At 38.5% G+C, this 18,344-nt stretch overlaps 1 protein-coding gene across 7 annotated transcripts in view; it reads right to left on the bottom strand.

Annotated features, from left to right (window-relative positions):
- Positions 1 to 18,344, bottom strand: part of ENOX1 (ecto-NOX disulfide-thiol exchanger 1) — a 577,820-nt gene that overhangs the window by 156,545 nt on the left and 402,931 nt on the right. For all 7 annotated transcript variants that reach the window (XM_056807991.1, XM_056807990.1, XM_056807986.1 and 4 more), the window contains one exon: positions 14,899 to 15,111. In XM_056807991.1, coding sequence (XP_056663969.1) covers positions 14,899 to 15,111 — 213 coding nt within the window. The remainder of the gene's footprint in view (positions 1 to 14,898; positions 15,112 to 18,344) is intronic.

The raw sequence follows: 18,344 nt of genomic DNA, 5'->3' as shown, positions 1-18,344 counted from the left end.
TTACATAGTCAAACAACTTTGAGGCTGACAGTTTTCAGAATCCCAAATGGAATGATTGCTTACCTAAATTGCTTTTGTTTTATTGGAATTCTCTTCTGGTAAATCTTGGAATTGAGTGGGCAGTCTAGGGATCTTTTTTCCAGAGTACAAGCTTCTTTTACTTTCTTGATGCCTTCCCACTATTGCACTTTTAAAGTACTAATACGTAGTGATGTTACTTTGCTGAGCATATGCATTTAGGAGCAAGAAGGTCTGAAAGGTCTACATCAAATGTGTGTGCTCCATGGACAGGCCAACAACTCTCAGCATCCCAAACAATCTCATCTGCCTGCCCCAGTAAAAGGAAATGTTTACCATCATCATTGATTTGTTTTACCAATTACTTTAGGAACAGCTAGGTGGCCCAGTGAATAGAGCACCAGATTCCAATAAGTATGACCTAGATCCATATCTGGCCTCAGATGCTTCCTAGCTGGGTGACCCTGGACAAGTCACTTAATCCTATTTGCCTGGCCTTGACCTTCTGTCTTAGTTTTGCTATGTAATATAGGAAGTAAGAGTTTTTTTTTAAAAAAGAATAATTCAACCAGACATTGTTGTTCTGAGACCAAAAAGACGTCTTTGCGTGGAAAAGTCTCCAGCATTTGAAATGATCAGCAAATACAAATACTATTCATAGAGGATGCTTTTGTGGAGAAAGAAAGACTGCAGAGCTGCTACAACAGTTATATGGGGGACTTTCCTCTTTGGATGAGCTATACAGATGATAGCCACAAATGTCGAAAAAACATTTTAACACTTCATAAAATTCTCTTTGGACAGCAGAGCACAGAAGCCAAATTTCCCTTGGTGGGAATAAAAATGTTTAGCTGCAATGTTCCTGAGAGATAACTGATTTCAAGGAGTGCTCCACATTCAGAAGAAATGTAGAAGCCACAAATCTGTCGGAAGGGGATAACAGCTCTCGCACAGATATCAGAAACACCTCGCATTTCACTCTCCTGATTTCTACATCCTTGGACCCTTTTATGGGCTAACTTCAAAAAGCAAGGTGAGGCGGCTCACGTAGGAGAGTACCCAGGGATCTCACTGCTCTCTGCTCATTATAATTTGGCCCTCGAATATTTCTCAACTGCATATTGCCAAACTGGGATCTTCAGATCTGAAAAGTGACTTTAAGCCACAATGTAGTATTTAAAAACAGACTGGAGAAATCTGTACGGAATAACACCTAGTTCGCTTTATACCCTATCCGCTGAGGGATTTGATGCCATCAAGTCTAAGTTTTAGGAAATACTAGCAAAAACAAGAATCGACTGTACTATACAAACTATTGCATTTTAAGCAGGAAGACAGAGTCCTTGTTTGTGAATAGTGAGGCATCTCCCACCCTGCTCATTTTAGAGACTTTTTTTTTTTTGGTCAAAAAAAGCTCTGAAATTAAGTACCACCATCAAAGTGGGTGTCTGAGGAAAAGAGTTTGAGAGCCAGACATGATCTCTGATGTGAATCATTAAGGAAGGTGGATGTATGCTGCACACACAGGCACCCACCTCTCATCTTACAGACCACTTTATGGATGGGATCTAACAATCCCAAATCATGGAAATAGGCTAATGTAATTTTATAGACGCAGTTTCTGCCTCCAATGCTTCCAATGACCAACTATCCACATCCACAACTCCTATCGATGACCTGGCACAAGCTTGCTGTTGTCAAAAGTCCTCACCATCTGACCAATATATCTTCTTTTTTTATGCTTACAATTCCTTGATGTCATCCTTTACATCCCTTTTCCTTCCCAAGTTTGTACGGATACCTGTTCTAGCCAGTCATATTTACTCCGTGCCTTTTGCTCATCCCTTGCATCATCAATTTAAATTCTATGGAGTCTGTAGTATTCCATGATTTACAACCATCAAAGAAAAATGGGAGAATAGAAGTATTAAAAAGATGGGATTTTATTTCAGGGAGAAGTGAGGGGCCATTCTATGGGCAATGGACATTTTGTCTTCCATTTGTTTTTTCCATTGTACCTAGACAGGTCAAATTCTCTTCAATTTTAGGGAGCTCTTTTAGAAGTCTGTGCAGTATCCTGGGTCTTGATGCAATCATTACAAGGCCAACTGCAAACAGGAGACTTGGGAGGATTTTGTTATCTAGAGAAAATTCTGCCTTGACTTGAACTCTGGGCTCGGTCTGCTCTGACGCCTTGGCAGAGGACTTTACTGAGTGTATATCTCCCTGTTTTATGTACTTCTTCATGATAATGATCAGAGGATGATTAACAAAGTTTTCTCTATTGCTTATTTTTCCAAGAGATCTACCTGTTCTATGTATACTTGGTATGAAGAATATGTCTTTTCCCATCTTTGTTTTTTTTTTTAAGTACCATTTCTATTTCCTCTTAAGCATATATTTGATACTTGTGTTGGGTTTAATGTAGTGACTCCATTGTCTTTGCTGGTGAGAAGAATTAGTTATATATAATCATTTCAGATCTTTTCCATCTTTTATGTTTGTTGGCCTCTTTACAATTTGATCCTTAAGTGTTCTTAGAATGATTTTGCATCTCTCACCAAGCTTTCTATAAAACCAGGTTTCTCCTCTAATTCTTCTCACTATTTTATGAAGTGTTTCTGCTAATAATCTCCCTGCATCAATCCTTGTAAAATTTTACAAATTAATTTACAACTGAAACTGGTGTTGTCCTTGATTACTACTTCTCTATGCTAGAGAAGCAACTTGTTGAGTCAAGGTAGATTTTAGTGACTTTTGATCTCATTATAACAGTAGATTTATATCACTCAAATTTTATATGAAATTATGATTATTGTTGATATCTTTTTCTATATCCATTTTCAGCACCTATAACTTGTTTAAGTAAATTAGGTTGGACTATTTAACTGCACGCTCTATCTTCTAGCTTTGTATCAATTTTGTTCCTTATTCTAATAAGGCAGTGGTCTCACTGTACATGGTAGATAATTCAGAAATTACTCCCCCAATCAATTGAGAGTCATTAATTGCCTATGAAATTCAATGTTTCATTTGTTCCAGTGTTGGTTACTTGTATGCACCACATAAAATACCTTTGGATTCATTTCTCAAAGAAAATATTCATGATGTATGTGTAATCTACAGATCTTTGGTCACTCTTGTTTTCTATTCCTGAATCATATTTTGCAACACATTTTCACCACCTCTACCTGTTCCCACCTTTTTTTGCTGAAGCTATAGAGTATCAATGAATTATTGTTACTGCTCAGTCATTTCAGAATCTTTGTGAGCGTATTTTTATGGTTTTCTTGGCAAAAATACCATAGAGCTTTGCCATCTCTTTTTCCAGTTCATTTTATAGATTAGGAACTGAGGCAAATAGGGCTTAGTGATTTGCCCAGGGTCATACTGCTAGTAAGTGTCTGAGGCTGGATTTGAATTCATGAATATGAGTCTTCCTGATTCCAAGCCCAGGGCTCTATCCACTGTGCCAACTAGCTGCTTCAATGAATATGTGCATTTAATTTGGAAGGTATGATAGGATTTCTCTTCTTCATCCTTTACAACAGATACAAATGAATAAAATGTAATTATTTATTGGGTGCAGCAGGACAACATGGATTAAAGATACTGGACAATGGCTCATATCTTAACTCTGCTACTTGCTACCCATGAAACCAAAGGACTGTCATTTAATCTTTATGCTTCTTACTTTATTCATTGATAGAGGAGTTGTTTCAGGTGACTTTTAATATTCCTTTTGGCTCTAAATTTATAATTTATGAATTTCATGATGGTCTTTTTGCAAATATTTATCATGACCACTAAAAGATAAGATGACAAAATGTCTCATGAAATGATGTTTCTTATTTCCTTTAGATCAATAAAGCCAACTCCCCCTCTTCCTTTATTTGCCTCTCCAAGGACAAGGCACTCTTCCTTTAAGTTATTTCTTTCCCTTTTCTGGTCTTGTTCATTGTGAGTGTATCAAAACTGACAGAACTCAATTTTTCCAATAACATCTCTATTCACTGGCCATCAGACAAGTATCTCACATTGAGAGTGCTAAAAATTAATGTTAGAGATGATCTAAAAACCTCTATGATTTTTAGTTTAAAGCCCTTGATCTCTTTTTGCAGTACTATCTAGCACCATGAATGCAGAAAAGGACCTAGTACAACTCAGGTCCCTTTTCCTTTGTCCCATAGTTTTCCAAGGGCAGATAATTCCACAAGTAACCAGTCCATTGGTGATATGTGTCTGGTAATTGGTGAGGCTTGTCTTTTGAAAGCAAATACAGTAGCATAGCTGTCTGGAATCCAGGATCATGTCCGTGTCATAGTGAGTATACCATGATAATAGTAATTATTGCATCTACAAAAACTCACAGTCATATCGTATGTAAAGTCCTTTTCTCCCAACAATCTTCTTATATAAGGAGAAGGAGTATTATTCTCCCAGATTTATAGGTGAGGAAATTGAAGCTCTGAGTTGAGTAATTTGCCCATAATTCCACAATTAGTAAATATCTAGGGTAGGATTCTCACCCCAGGCTTCCTGTTTCCAAATTCACTATGCTATGGTATGTTTTATGCTCATAAGTATGAATACTCAGCGGTGTTAAGGGCCAGTTCCTTTGCTGCCTGGAACTTAATTATTCCAGTAGCTTCCATACTTTTCTCACCTGGTCTAGATGACCTCTAATATCCCTTCAAGCCTTTGATCCTTTGATCCCTCCTAAGCTTTCATAGGATAACCCCTTGCCTCCAATGAAGTGGCAGGGAAACCTTTTTGTAGTGTGGCCAAAAGCCTTTTCACTGTTCTTTGTGCTATGAACACAGTCAATAGTCCTCAACATGAATTATATTCAATTTTTGGAACATTTAAAACTGGACATATAGTTATGACCTTACTCCACACTGGCCTAGCTTGTTCGGGGATTCAGTGGGCTCACAAATCATACTTATGGAAATTCAGTCTTAATAAATAAACCGAGCTGCAATAGTTCACACAAAACACTGGAAAAGTAGGACAAAGATGGAATAGAAAGGTTCTCTTAAGTTATTCAGTATGAATCGGGGACATGAAAAATAACCTAGACTGCATATATAATGTAGGAGTGATAACATATTAAACAATAACATTTATTAACTTCCAAGTATATTAGTTGACATTTGAAATTCTTGTCCCTATTTTGAATAGTGACATGCTTATCATGTAGTTGGGAGGGATAAAAACCATGTTGGATATCAGCTTCATGATCCCAAAACAGTGGAATAGGTTAGAGGAATGGATCAGATCAAATATGACGTAAAGTCTATACTTATGTTTAAAAGTTCAAGTTCACAAATTCAAGATAAGGAAGGCAGAGTTAGACCACAGGTTGTGGGCGTGGAGGAAACCAAGAGTTTTTATTTGACTGAAACTCACTGTGGGTTAGTAGTGTGATACAACTGAAAAAGTTAACTTGAAATTGATCTCGACAAATTAGAATAATATGCTAAATTTATTTAGTAGTTAATTTATTCATTCTTCTGAAGTACCATGTTCTGTTCTGACTATAACATTCTAGAAAGGACACTGATAAGATGAAGAACATCTCAAGGAAGATGACTGAGGAAAATGGGATACTGGACACGACGGTACATGAAGATTAAATTAAATAACTGGGGGTGTACATTTTGTAGAAGAGAAAATTCAAAGTGGCGATCATAGCTAGATTTCCTGTGTAGAAAAAGATTTAGATGTGTTCTGTCTGGTCCCAAGAGGAACCACACAAGTGTGTGGAAGTTGCAAAGGAGCAAATATTGGTTAATTAAAAGGAAAAAAAAACCTTCCTAATTACTCGTAAATATTTGTTGAATACAACTAAACTCTATGGTGTGTTTATAAAGCATAAACATAGCACATATTCTTAAACTAACATTCTTCTCATTTCTTGTGCCTTCTCTTTTCCTTTATGCCTTTCAGTCTATTAGCTCCCCTGACTCAATTTTCTCATACCATGAAACATGTTGGGAAAAAACCAGAGTGGGAATATCATGGATTGTTTAAATTTTCATCGGTCTCTGAGTGTTGTAGCACATTAATAATTCAATGCAGCAGCACATGCTTCCAGAATTTTAGAAACAATTCCTATCTGAGCTATGAAATGACAAGTTATACTCAAAACAAAACTGAAATCCGGAAGGCCTGTGGGGGATTCCTGGAAAGTATATCTATATATAAAGCAGATAATCCCACAATAGGATAGTCTTTGAGATGTAAAACATGGCATGTTTTATGCCATGAAACTGACAGCCCCATATCACAAAATGACATAATGATGAGATAATTCATCTGCGTTGAAGGGTCCACTACACCTGTATTTATTTCCACCAAAAAGGAGTTAGCTGGCCAGTCGGAAAAGGAAAAGAAGACACACATCTTCTTTAAATGTCAGCATCCTATTCTGTTCTACCCGCTTTAATGACTATGCATCTGTAACTCGAAATGAAGGATGACCCAAGAATGGAGAGGGAGTGCATGCCATACTCTCAAAAGTCCTGGATGGGATTTTTACTGCTACTTAAGTCCCTGATTTATTTTGTGCAATGATCAACGTGGCACTGGTTGGGAAGAAAATAGTTAGTGGATTCAAATCAACAAATATTGATGAAGCACCTAGGATGTGAGAGCCCCTGGGATAGGTGCTGGAAAGGTAGAGATGAAGCATGATGTCCCAAGGAGGCAGGCAATCTACGTACAGCGGATAAAGCAATGGGCTTGGAGTCAACAATATCTGAGTTCAAATTCTGTCTCAGACACTCCCTAGCAGTCTGATCCTAGGCATGCTTCAATCCGCCTATCTCAGACTGTTTCCACATTTGAAAAGTGGAAATGATAGCATCTACTTCATGTGATTGTGAGAATAAAATCTCATATATGTAGCTGTACACAGAAATATACCAATGGATATATAGGTATATGTGGGCAGCTAGGTGGTACAGTGAATAGAGCGAGGGTTGGGCCTGGAGTAAGGAAGACTCATCCTTCTGAGTTCAATATGGCCTTAGACACTTACTAACTGGGTGACCCAGAGTACATCACTTCACCCTGTTTGCCTCAGTTTCCTCATCTGTAAATACGGAGAAGGAAATGGCAAACCACTTCAGTAGCTTTGCCAAGAAAACCCCAAATGGGGTAATGGAGAGTTGTAAATGACTGAAAGAACTGAAAAACAACCAAAAAAATGTGTTTATACATACATGTATATGTGTGTGTATATATATATTTTTTTCATATATATATATGAACAGAGAATATATATATTCTTTGTTTCCCCAAGTATAAAATGAGGGGAGTTGGATGAGGCAGCTTCTAAGGTCTTTCCTAACCTTACCTCTATAATCCAAGGCCATTCTAGACTTGTATGACGCTACAAGCAACAGCACCCAGACGGAGGACGGGAGGATGAGAATGGAAGCACCATTTGACTTGGACATTGAGTCTGGTACCAAACACTGGATCTTTATGAATTTAAATCAGAAAATAAACAGTAGGTGGAAGGCCTCAACTTCTTTGTAATTTATTTGTGAGGCAATACTTATTGGATGTTGTGTGCCATCTTGGGGTGCAGGAACAGAACTTCCAGAAACACCCCTTAAAACCTGTTACATTTAAAAAGTGTTTGAAGGATTAGTTCCCATCATGGCTAACTCACTCTTTTGGAGCAAGCTGTTATAAGGACCTACAAATTAGCTGTTGTAATGCCTCGCCTTCGCCTATCTGCACAAATCATTTGGGGAGGTAGGAACTGGGGCAGTGTAGATGGGTCAAGGAGAGTATTACCGGAGTGGACAACCTAGATTCTAACCCAGGCTCTGCCTCAGCCTCAGCTGGCTGACATGGGAAGGCATCTCACTAATTTATTCATCTCTAAAATGAAGAATTCTGGATGTCTATTCTACCTTGAGAAGATCTTTAAATAGGCAGCAGATAATGCATAATCCTGGGAGGGCGCATAAAGTTACTGATGTCCTCCTCTCTTTCAAGGAGGCAGCTACACGGAAACTTTTTTTTTTTAATCAGGGGTTTGACATAGTTTCACATTCCTGTGGGGAATGCCAGTCAAGATGGTGGATAGAGATGGTGGACTTCAGAGCTCTTCTGGTGGCTCTGGGTTCTGCCTTTCTTTTTTCCTCAGTTTTTTTTTTTAATTGAACAGTTTTGGAATCTCTTGCTCATGAACCTCCCACATGCTCGTTGGTGCAAAGTTTACAAAAGTAGAACATTACCGACCCTGTTCTAGAATTGTCCTGAAACGCTTCTCAGAGAGTTCCCAGCAGTGTGATGCTTCAGCCCCTAAGGATGCCTACAGAGAAGCATACTGATACTGCAAAATCAGGATACTGTATTGGGAAGTGGCATTCAGGGAGGCCTTCCAGAAGAACTGGAATATTTCCAGTCACCTAGGAGACAGAGAACTGAGATGCCTTTCTCATATAATTTTCATGTTTAACAATCCCAGGCTCATTCCCGAAAGAAAAAAGCCAAAATGTGATCCATGCAATGTTTGCCAGGAATATTAATGTTAATAAGCAGGCATGTTACTGACATTCAGTTGACTACCAAGAAGCTTTTGGAAAACGTGGTCATTAGGCTCACCATAAAGGACTGTCGTTGAGATTATGGAAATGCCATAGCAGTTTTAATGTTGCTATCTCCCTCACTCTGGAGTCCTGGACTTATCCTAGGGGGCTGGAGTACACAGAAAACTAGCTCTATAGTCAGAGGTCCTGGATTCAAGTCCTACCTTTGGGACTTGCTACCTTATGACCCTGGACATGTCTTTAACCTCTCTGGACATTGGCTTCTTCATCTATAAAATGCAAGAATTAAAGTAGGGGAAGGGGGGGGGGGTTTGAAGCCTCTTTGAGCTCTAAATCTATGATTGCTGGACTTTATCTCTATAATCCTAACAAATTTTTTAAGTATGGAATGTTTATATTAGCACACACACACACATATATATATGTATATACATATATAATTCACATCCTTTGAAACAAATTGTAAATAATGTGGAGTTTGTGGTTTTACTCATCAATTTTCTATGCATTTGTTTATTTAATTTTTTTGGTGGTGGTTTCTAAGTATATAATGAAAATATTTTTAAAGCATTTTTTCTCTAAATTATTTCCTAAGATGATCTCATCAGTTACCAAGGACTCAATGATTACATCTGTGAAGATGATTCCTAAATCTATTATGTTCAGCTCTAATAGCTCTGTTGAGCTCCAGGCCCTCATCACCAACTACCTGTCTTCTGGATATCTTGATATGGATATTTGCAGGTATCTCAAATTCACCATATCCAAAACAGGACTCATCTTTCCACAAAAAACCTCTTCCTCTTCTAATTATCCTGTTACTATCTAGGGCAGCAGCACCATCTCCTCTGTCACCAAGGTTTGTATCCTTGGCTAACATCTTTGCTTGACTTCTCATTTGTACTAAGTCTAGAGAGCTAATAAATGATTTCTACCTTCATGATATCTTTCACATGTAGCCTCTTCTCTCCATCCACCAAACCATACACCTCCTTTAGATCCTCATCACATCACACCTGGACTGCTAAAATAGCCTCCTAAAAGGTCCTCCTACTTTCAATGTTCCTTCCTTCCTTCCTTCCTTCCTTCCTTCCTTCCTTCCTTCCTTCCTTCCTTCCTTCCTTCCTTCCTTCCTTCCTTCCTTCCTTCCTTCCTTCCTTCCTTCCTCCCTCCCTCCCTCCCTCCCTCCCTCCCTCCCTCCCTTCCTTCCTTCCTTCCTTCCTTCCTTCCTTCCTTCCTTCCTTCCTTCCTTCCTTCCTTCCTTCCTTCCTTCCTTCCTTCCTTCCTTCCTTCCTTCCTTCCTTCCTTCCTTCCTTCCTTCCTTCCTTCCTTCCTTTTTATATTTTATTTGACCAATTATATATAATAATAACCTGATGGTTCTTCCTAGGCTGCTCCTTACCTACCCTACTCCTCTGGGGTAGTATTTCTGGTTCGCATACATGGAATTTTTGAATCTTTTCCATTTATGGTTGACTCAATTTTATATGTACCAGTCCACATACATAGATGAGAATGTGGACAACATGATATGAGCCACCAGTGCCTACAGAAACTATAATATAACTTTTTTGAAAGAAATCCAAGATCAGAAATTCAATTCAAATAAAGAGGACATCATCTAGAGAATTAATGCTTTTTTCTGATTTTTAAAAATTATATACTTAGGAACCACCATCACCAAAAAACATAAATAAATAAATCCATAAAAAAATTGATACACAAAACCCCAAGCTCCACAAAGGACTTACTGCTTGTCTGTACAACTAAGCACATAGTTACCAGTCATGTTGGAGGAATTCTTGCATTGAGTTCCTCCTTAGCTCTTAAGTTCATTTATCAGTGGAGGAGAAGAATGAGCCCATCATTGAGAATAAACAAGGGCTGGGTAAATGTGACACAATGCCAAAACCTCCCTGTAGCTTTTAAGGTAAATCACCTATCTCAAAGTCACTTTGAGATTCTCGTGGCTCCCAGGGCCCTCTCAAGCCTGCTGGAATGCCTGCCAATGTGCTGGCTATGCTGCCAAATGGTATCCTTCAGATTGCATCTGGGCCTGCCACAGTCACTGCTGAAGTTAGCAAGTTGGTGAAAGTGTCGGGTGGGAATTCAGAATCAAGTTATAAAGCTAGAAAAGAACATCACCAAGTAGTAAAGAAATGGGAAATTAACAGGTTGTCATAGTTGTCACAGCTGGGAACTGACCAAAATACATTTTCTGAATAATAATAATTTGGGGCTTTGTAGTTGCAAAATACTTTACATATGTTCCTTCCTCTGATTTTTCACAATCACTTGGTAAGGCAAGAATTATTAATTTAACTAATCAATTAATGTAACCAATTAACTATTAACAATAATGCCTATTTCCCAAACACTTTAAAGTTTATATGGCTTTTTGCATAGATTATTTTATTTGATTCTATACTAGCACTTTGAGGTAGGTGCTATCATTATCTACATTTTACAGGTAGAGAAGCTGAGGTTCAGAGATTTATGGAGTTGTTCAGAGTTAGTTGGAGTGGAATTTAATGCAGATCTTTCTAATCCCATGGATTCTACTTATAGAATCAGGGCTGGAAGAGTACATAGAGGTCATCTAGTCCAACCTTTTTAAAGAAGAAACAAAAAACAACAACAAAACCAAAAATAGATAAAGAGGGGATAGCTAGATGTCTCTGTGGATTGAGAGTCAGGTTTAGAAATTAGAGGTCCCTGGGTTCAAATCTGGATTCAGATTCTTCCTGAATCATGTGACCCTTTACCCCTTTAAAGTCATTTTATCCAATTTACTGACCTTTATCATTTTTCTGACTTGGAACCAAAATAAATAAATAATAAATAGAATAAAAAAAACAAAATATTGATTTTAAGATAAAAGGGTTAAAAAACAGACATGGAAGCTTAATAAGGAGAATAAGTGATTGTAATCTATTATAATCATAATAGATCAGGACTGGAACATAGGTCCTCTTCCTATAGGGACATGGCTCTTTCTACTATATCTCAGGGTTTCTATTCAACCAGGTGGCCTTCTAACCTAGTGGATTTCATGGTCCTAAATTTTAGTTATCACTGATGCTCTTCCAACAAAAAGTACACATCCATTATTACGAGCCCTTCATTTTGACATGCAGTTACCCTTTTAATGGCCATTGCCAGAGAAAACCAAACCTCGAGGATTCTTATTACTCACTATCTGGCTTATCTTCAATATTTGTAGCAAAATTGGATCTCTACAGTTATACATTGAAAGTACACCTGGAAATACTTCTAGATCGTTGCCAGGGTGGTTTAGGGAAGTATGCTTTAGTCTGTTTTTCTCCTTTATCCATGGAGCCAGCATAACAAAGTACAAAATCTCTATTTTGGAATTCAAAGTCATTCTTCATCTGGCTGCAATCTATTATCCTTCCCTTCTCTCAAACTACATTCCAACCACATTGAACTATTTGTTATCCCTCATTCTTTTCTTGCCCTTGCCTATCTCCATGTATTTGCTCTTCACATGCTCGTGTCTGCAATGGACACTCCCTTCCACCATTTTTGCCCAATGAAATGCCTTTTGCTTCAAATTCAGATGCTCCCTTCTCTGTGACGATCAATCCCTATAATTGACTACTCAGTTTTCTTATAATGGTTTATCTGGACCTCTTCTTTACAGAATTCTCACATTCTGTTAACTAGAACAAGGTAGTATTTTTACAATTAGATTTTAAAGTCCCTTAAGGTACAGTCTATACTTATTTCATCTTTGTATTCTCAGAGACAAAATGCCCTGGAACATTTTTGTTGCTGTTGAGTTGTTTTAAAGTCATGTCCAAATGATCATAACCTCATTTGGGTTTTTCTTGGCAAAGAGACTATATTGGTCTGCCATTTGCTTCTCTAGGTCACTTTACAGATGAGGAAATGAAGGCAAACAGGATTAAGTAACTTGTTCAGGGTAACCCAACTAGGAAGTGTCTGAGCCTTGATTTGAACTCAGAAAGAAGAGTCTTCCGGACTAAAGGTCCAGAACTTTACTCACTGTGCTACTCGCCTTGAATACAAAAAGTGATGCATACATGTTTGCTGAATTGGATTGGATTATGTGACCCAGCAGGACTTTAGATCATAGGTGGAAGGACCTTAGGGACCATCTAATTCAGACTCCTAATTTTACTGATGAGGTTCAGAGAGGTAAATGTTCTTGCCCAAGATCATCAGGCAGAAATGATAATGTTTAATAATAATAAGTTCACACCTAAAAGTCACTTGGAGGTTGGTGGAGTATTTTACAAATACTGTATCATTTGGGTCTCATAATAACTTTGTGAGGCAGATGATATTATTACCCTCATTTGTGATAATGAAAACGAGAGCTAATATTTATATAGTGCCTATAATGTTCTAAGCTTTTTACAAATACATCTGTTTCTCACAAACATCTTGGGAGATAGTTACAGTTATTGTCTCCATCTTGCAGTTGAGGAAATTGAGGCAAGTGGAGGTTAAGTGACCTGTCCAGGGTCACACTGCTATCAAGTGTCTGACATGGGATTTGAACTTGGGTCTCTCTGGCTCTATTTAAGTCTCTATCCACTATCTCATCAAAGTGGGACTTGATAGCAGATTCCCTAATTCTAGTTTTCTTTCTGCTATATTATGCTGCCTCTCTAATCCCCTACTGGAACACTGCATTATACTCCCATTTGTGTTGTAAAGGATAAAATCTTGTGTCCCTTCTCTAGACAAAATATCATTACCAATATTCTACATCCTAATCCTGGTCCATCTGTCCTTACATTAGTTGGATGTTTAGTCAAATAGTGAGAAGGTAAAGCCAAATGAAGAGTCTGGGTTCAGATGACCCTCTCCCTGCTATTCTACAGGGACAATCCTGGTCCTTTTCAAATTCTTAGTCCTTATAGTCAGATGCCTCGCCTTGATCTCACACTGGACACAGAGTCACACATAAGGGGCTACTTGTGAGTGCAGAGTTCTCCTGGGCATTTCCCTGATTCTATAAAGCCTCCTTGTGCTCCTACAAGCCAGGTGTCAGACCTCTAGGAACTCTTCATGGACAAAAATAACTGTCCTCCTCTTCCAATCTCAAAAACAGAATTATTTAGCATCTTTGACACACTCTCATATATTCCTGAGCATTAAACCATTCTATAACAGTGTCTTATTGTCCTGGTGGCCTCTGTGTTAAGTAGGAACTGTGCATCATCTAACTCTGCATCACCTTCAGAGACTGGAATAATCAGCCTACAAGCATTAATTAAGTACGTACTTTCTGCCAGATAGGGCCAATGCCAGCCCTTTCTCCATTACACAACACTTTCTGTGGATTCTCTCATTTGGGGAAAAATAGAGCTTTTTAAAGAGTTAATACCTAACTCACACATCACCCTCTTGTCTGGTTCAGAATTTACAAGAGTATTGTTACAGCACCGTTAAATGGGTCTTACAAATCAAAAGAACATCGGCAGCTGGGAAGCATTATAGCATTTTGACATTAACTACAAGCACAGCTATAGTGCACATTAAAAAATGTACACACACACACACACACACACACACACACACACACACAATCTTTTTTGAATAGAGCCCTGGGTAATTACCCTGACAATTGTTCTGTAAGGAAGCTCCATTTACAACTTTTCATCAATTACACATATCTGGACGTGGAAAAAAAAAATCACCAGGCAATTTGCCTTCCATTTTAAATGAGTAAAGGCAAAAAAACAAACAAAAAAATTAGACCTTACTATTTGGGCCAATATTATTCTTGAGCATCCAATTTCTGGGCCTTTAGGTACTCTACCTCCAGAGTATCGTGACTCAAGGAGGAGGAAAAGGATCCCTACCTGTAACTTTTTCCCAAGCATGGTCCAAGGACAATTTAATCAGTATGTGCTTTCTATTCTGTCAGCATTTGTGTGACCTACAATCTATATTTAAACGTGGATGAGTGCACGGCAGATAAATAGACAATATGTGCTGAGTCGAAGCCTGGGGTGCGTCTGGCCACCCGCTCCTGATATGGAGGCTAGATGCTGCACGGCTGATGGAAGGCTATGGAAACTTTGCTCACCTTGAGAAACAAACTCTTAGAGAATGGGTCCATGTTCCTCCAACTTGCCATAGAATATGAAGTAGGTTATGAGGTTTGCCATTGAGGATGGAGTAGAATGGGAAGTTGTTATAACTACTTACCCCCAAAAAAACAACAATAACAACAACAACCACCAAAAACATACCAACAAAGGAAGGCAAAGGCACAACCAAAGAGATGGCCCCCAAAATGGCTACTTACATTGAGTGAGAATTCCAGTTAAGGCATCTTTGAAGTTCTCCTTCGCTTGTTCCATCTCTTGCTCATGGTTGGCTTTTTCATTCATTAGGCGGCGGACGTGACTATTGGCCGACTGGACCATGGAGTAGAATTGGTTGGCGGATCGCCGGTTGACTTCTCCTCGTTCAATCCAGGTGAGCAGCACTGTAATGGCCTCAGAAAACTTGCTGTCGTCTGGAAAAGGAAACCCTTTCTTAAATAATGCTTAAAGACATATAATGAGGATAGCTATAGAATGCTTAAAGATATATAAATTCCCCTTCATGCACACACATACTTTAAAAAATCTGAAGCCTGTTTTCCTTTGTTCCCTTGAAGGAACACAAGGTGGTGTTTTTATCCAAGATGTGTGGCCCAGAATTGTCAAATTATTTTATCTGAGGACAAATATTCTCTGCCATCAGATTTCCACCTTCTGTCTCATTCTTTTTCCATTTGTGTGAAATTATCTTCTAAGCAGACAGTTCACCATATGTCATATTTTATTACTAATCAATAGATCAACAATTTATTAAGCATCTACAATGTGCAATTCACTGGTCTGAGTCAAAATGGAAACAGTCTTTGCCCTCAAAAAGCTTATATGCTCTTAAATGAGAGAATGTTTGCATGTATGTCTATGTGTGTGTATGTATATGTACTTGTATATGCCCTCGATTGCATAAAAATGCACACGATATACATAAGGGTACATACACACATAAATGGTGTCTCGCCATATATGTGTCTATATCTATATCTGTACATATATAAAGAGACACAAAACCACATACCAACATGCACCCAATAATATGACATAGAAGGGTAAATCTGTGTGTGTATACATACAGGTCTCTGTGTTTATATATGTGTGTGTGTGTGTACATATCCTCGTGTGTGTGAATACACACCTATTTGTGCTAGATGACATAAAATGTACAATATACAGAACTAAATATAGGCGATACACCCAGAAACATACATTAGAGAGTTGAATGGGATAGACAGTACTAGTAGCCTTTACAAAGTATTATTCATATTTACAGGTAATATACAGAGGGAAACTTTACCATTATATTTATTTTTGTTTTTCTATTTCATAGTCCAGTGACATTTGGAGTATTTAGGTAAATTTCAAACTGGTTCCATAGTCAGACCCCAAAAGTAATCATTTAAGATTTGAGATCAATTCAAGTTTTGGATTCTTTGAAGGATTGTTTCTCGGAAGACAAATAAGATTTGCCCTGTGTGGTTTCCAATGGTTTTGTGTAAAGAAAAATTTCCTCTCCATTTGGGTTGTCCCAAAGTGAAACTGGCTACCTTTGAAAGTTCCCCTGATTACCCCTTAAGAGGTTTTCAAGTAAGGGCTGAAGGAGCCATGGAAGAGGGTGATTCTGTGAAGGCCTAATATTTGGTACCTCTTAGTAGCCCTTTGGCCATTCTCATTTCTGAATGCTTATTAGATGATGTTTTCCAAGTAGATGACCTGACAAGCTTCCTCTGTGACTGCTGCTTCTTGTTGCTTTATGAACTGATATTGCTTGTAATTTCCTATCTTCCTCCTCCATGGTAGCTTACTATTGAGTTTGTATTTTAAATGCATAGTGACTGGCTGCCATGCATCTCTGTGTGAAAGGAAGTAAGACTTTTCTTGTTTCCTGTCAGTGGAGTGGGACTGGTGCATTTGCAGAGTGTTTTCAGCATGTTTGGCTCATTTAAATTCCTCACACAAAAAGAAGGAAATTGTATGACCCGGAGAAATAAGCCTTGACCATTTATTTGCCTCTAGTGTTTGGGTTTTTTTTCCTCTTCTAGTTAGAGAGATTAGACCTTCTGAGCTTGTGAGCTTTAATATCAGGAGAGAGAGAACATTCCGTTTCCTAGGATCTGCGATTAGCAATTAGTGCAGCATCAGGGTCCAGAGAGGAGCAGGGCTATGATTCTGCTCAGAAGTAGTTGAGATGAGGATTCATCTTGAGTCATACTACATCTAGATGTGAATGAGGTAGGCCAGAATAACATAAGGGCTGAGCTAAGTTTGAACCCACTTTCCCCAGAAGCTGGGTTGGTAAAGGGAAGAACAATAGAGGATAATGTTTGAATTTTTCATCTTTTGGGTCTGTCAAGGAAATACATTGTTGTTTAGTCCAGTCCAACTTTGTGACCCTGAGGACGACAGCATGCCAATACAGTCCATGGATGCTTGCCATTTCCTTCTCCAGTGGATTAAGGCAAAGGGAAATTAAATGACTTGCCCAGGATCACATGGCTAGTAAATCCTGAGGCTAGATTTAAACTCAGATCTTCATGATTCCAGGTCCAGAACTCTAGTCACTGAACTGCCTAGCTGCTTCCCTTCTAATTCTAATATCCCTTACTAAAAGTAAAATGACACAAAGTCATTGAATGGAACTGGAGTCCTCCCACTTAATAATGAGAAGAACAAAGGCCATGGAGCTTTGAGATAATGGCCCAGGAGTTTCTGATTTCCTTTGTCCTTCTTATTCTGGAGACTATTCATGGAGGGAAGATGCATATCAGCAAAATTGTCTAGGAAACTGAGATGACTGAGATAATATCTTTGCCTTTTTACATTTCCCCATAGTTTTGCATTGATGGTTTATTTGAATAGGTCAGGGGGAGGCTGCTGCAAATATATGCAGCATTTTCTCATTAAGTAACTAATATGATTTACATTAATATTGATTTACATGCCATTATTCAGAACTATTTCTTCAAAAGTTGAAACATTTCAAGATTGAAGGAAAAAGGTATTCCTCCACCAATGAAGGCTGCATTCTCTTCCTGGCTTCAGAGTCCCATGTGGTAGAAGGGTTCATCTCCCTTTGGCCAAGAGGGCAATAAGCCCACAGGAATGTAGCTGGCCTCTGTAGGTAAGAGACCCAAGGTCTGGCACTAGCCTTATACACCAAGACTTCCTCATTTCCGTGGAATCTGTGAGAGCTTTGGCTTTGTAAGCAAGGCCCTTCTGAAACTCCAGGTTCCCACAAAGATCAATGAGATAATAGATGATGACTTAGGGGATGACATAAATCATCAGCATTCCCATCTATAACCAACAAAACTCAGAAACAAGAAGGAACTGTAAATTCCATTAGGAATTATGACAGAATCTATAAGAGAATTGGAAGTGGGTGCTAGGGGGAAAGGAGGGAAAATATAGGGGAAAAAGAAGGGAAGGGAGATAGCCAGGGTCCCATTCTCCCCCACCCCAGCCCCAGGTGGCAGGGAAATTGACCAGGCTTTCTTCTTAACTAAATTAGGTGGAGAGTTTAAATCAAATCAAAGCTAGACTCAATAGAAAGTCAGGTAGGTTTATTTGGGATTGTAGGAAAGAGAAGGTTTGGGAAAGTATAGGAAAGTTTGCTCTCTGGCAGCTATGTAGGGACCAATACTCTCTACCCAGG

The sequence above is a fragment of the Monodelphis domestica genome, chromosome 8 (genome assembly GCF_027887165.1).
Source record: "Monodelphis domestica isolate mMonDom1 chromosome 8, mMonDom1.pri, whole genome shotgun sequence".
NCBI lineage: Eukaryota > Metazoa > Chordata > Mammalia > Didelphimorphia > Didelphidae > Monodelphis > Monodelphis domestica.
Note: the sequence above shows the minus strand (reverse complement) of the source record. Positions and strands in the feature narration are given on the sequence as shown.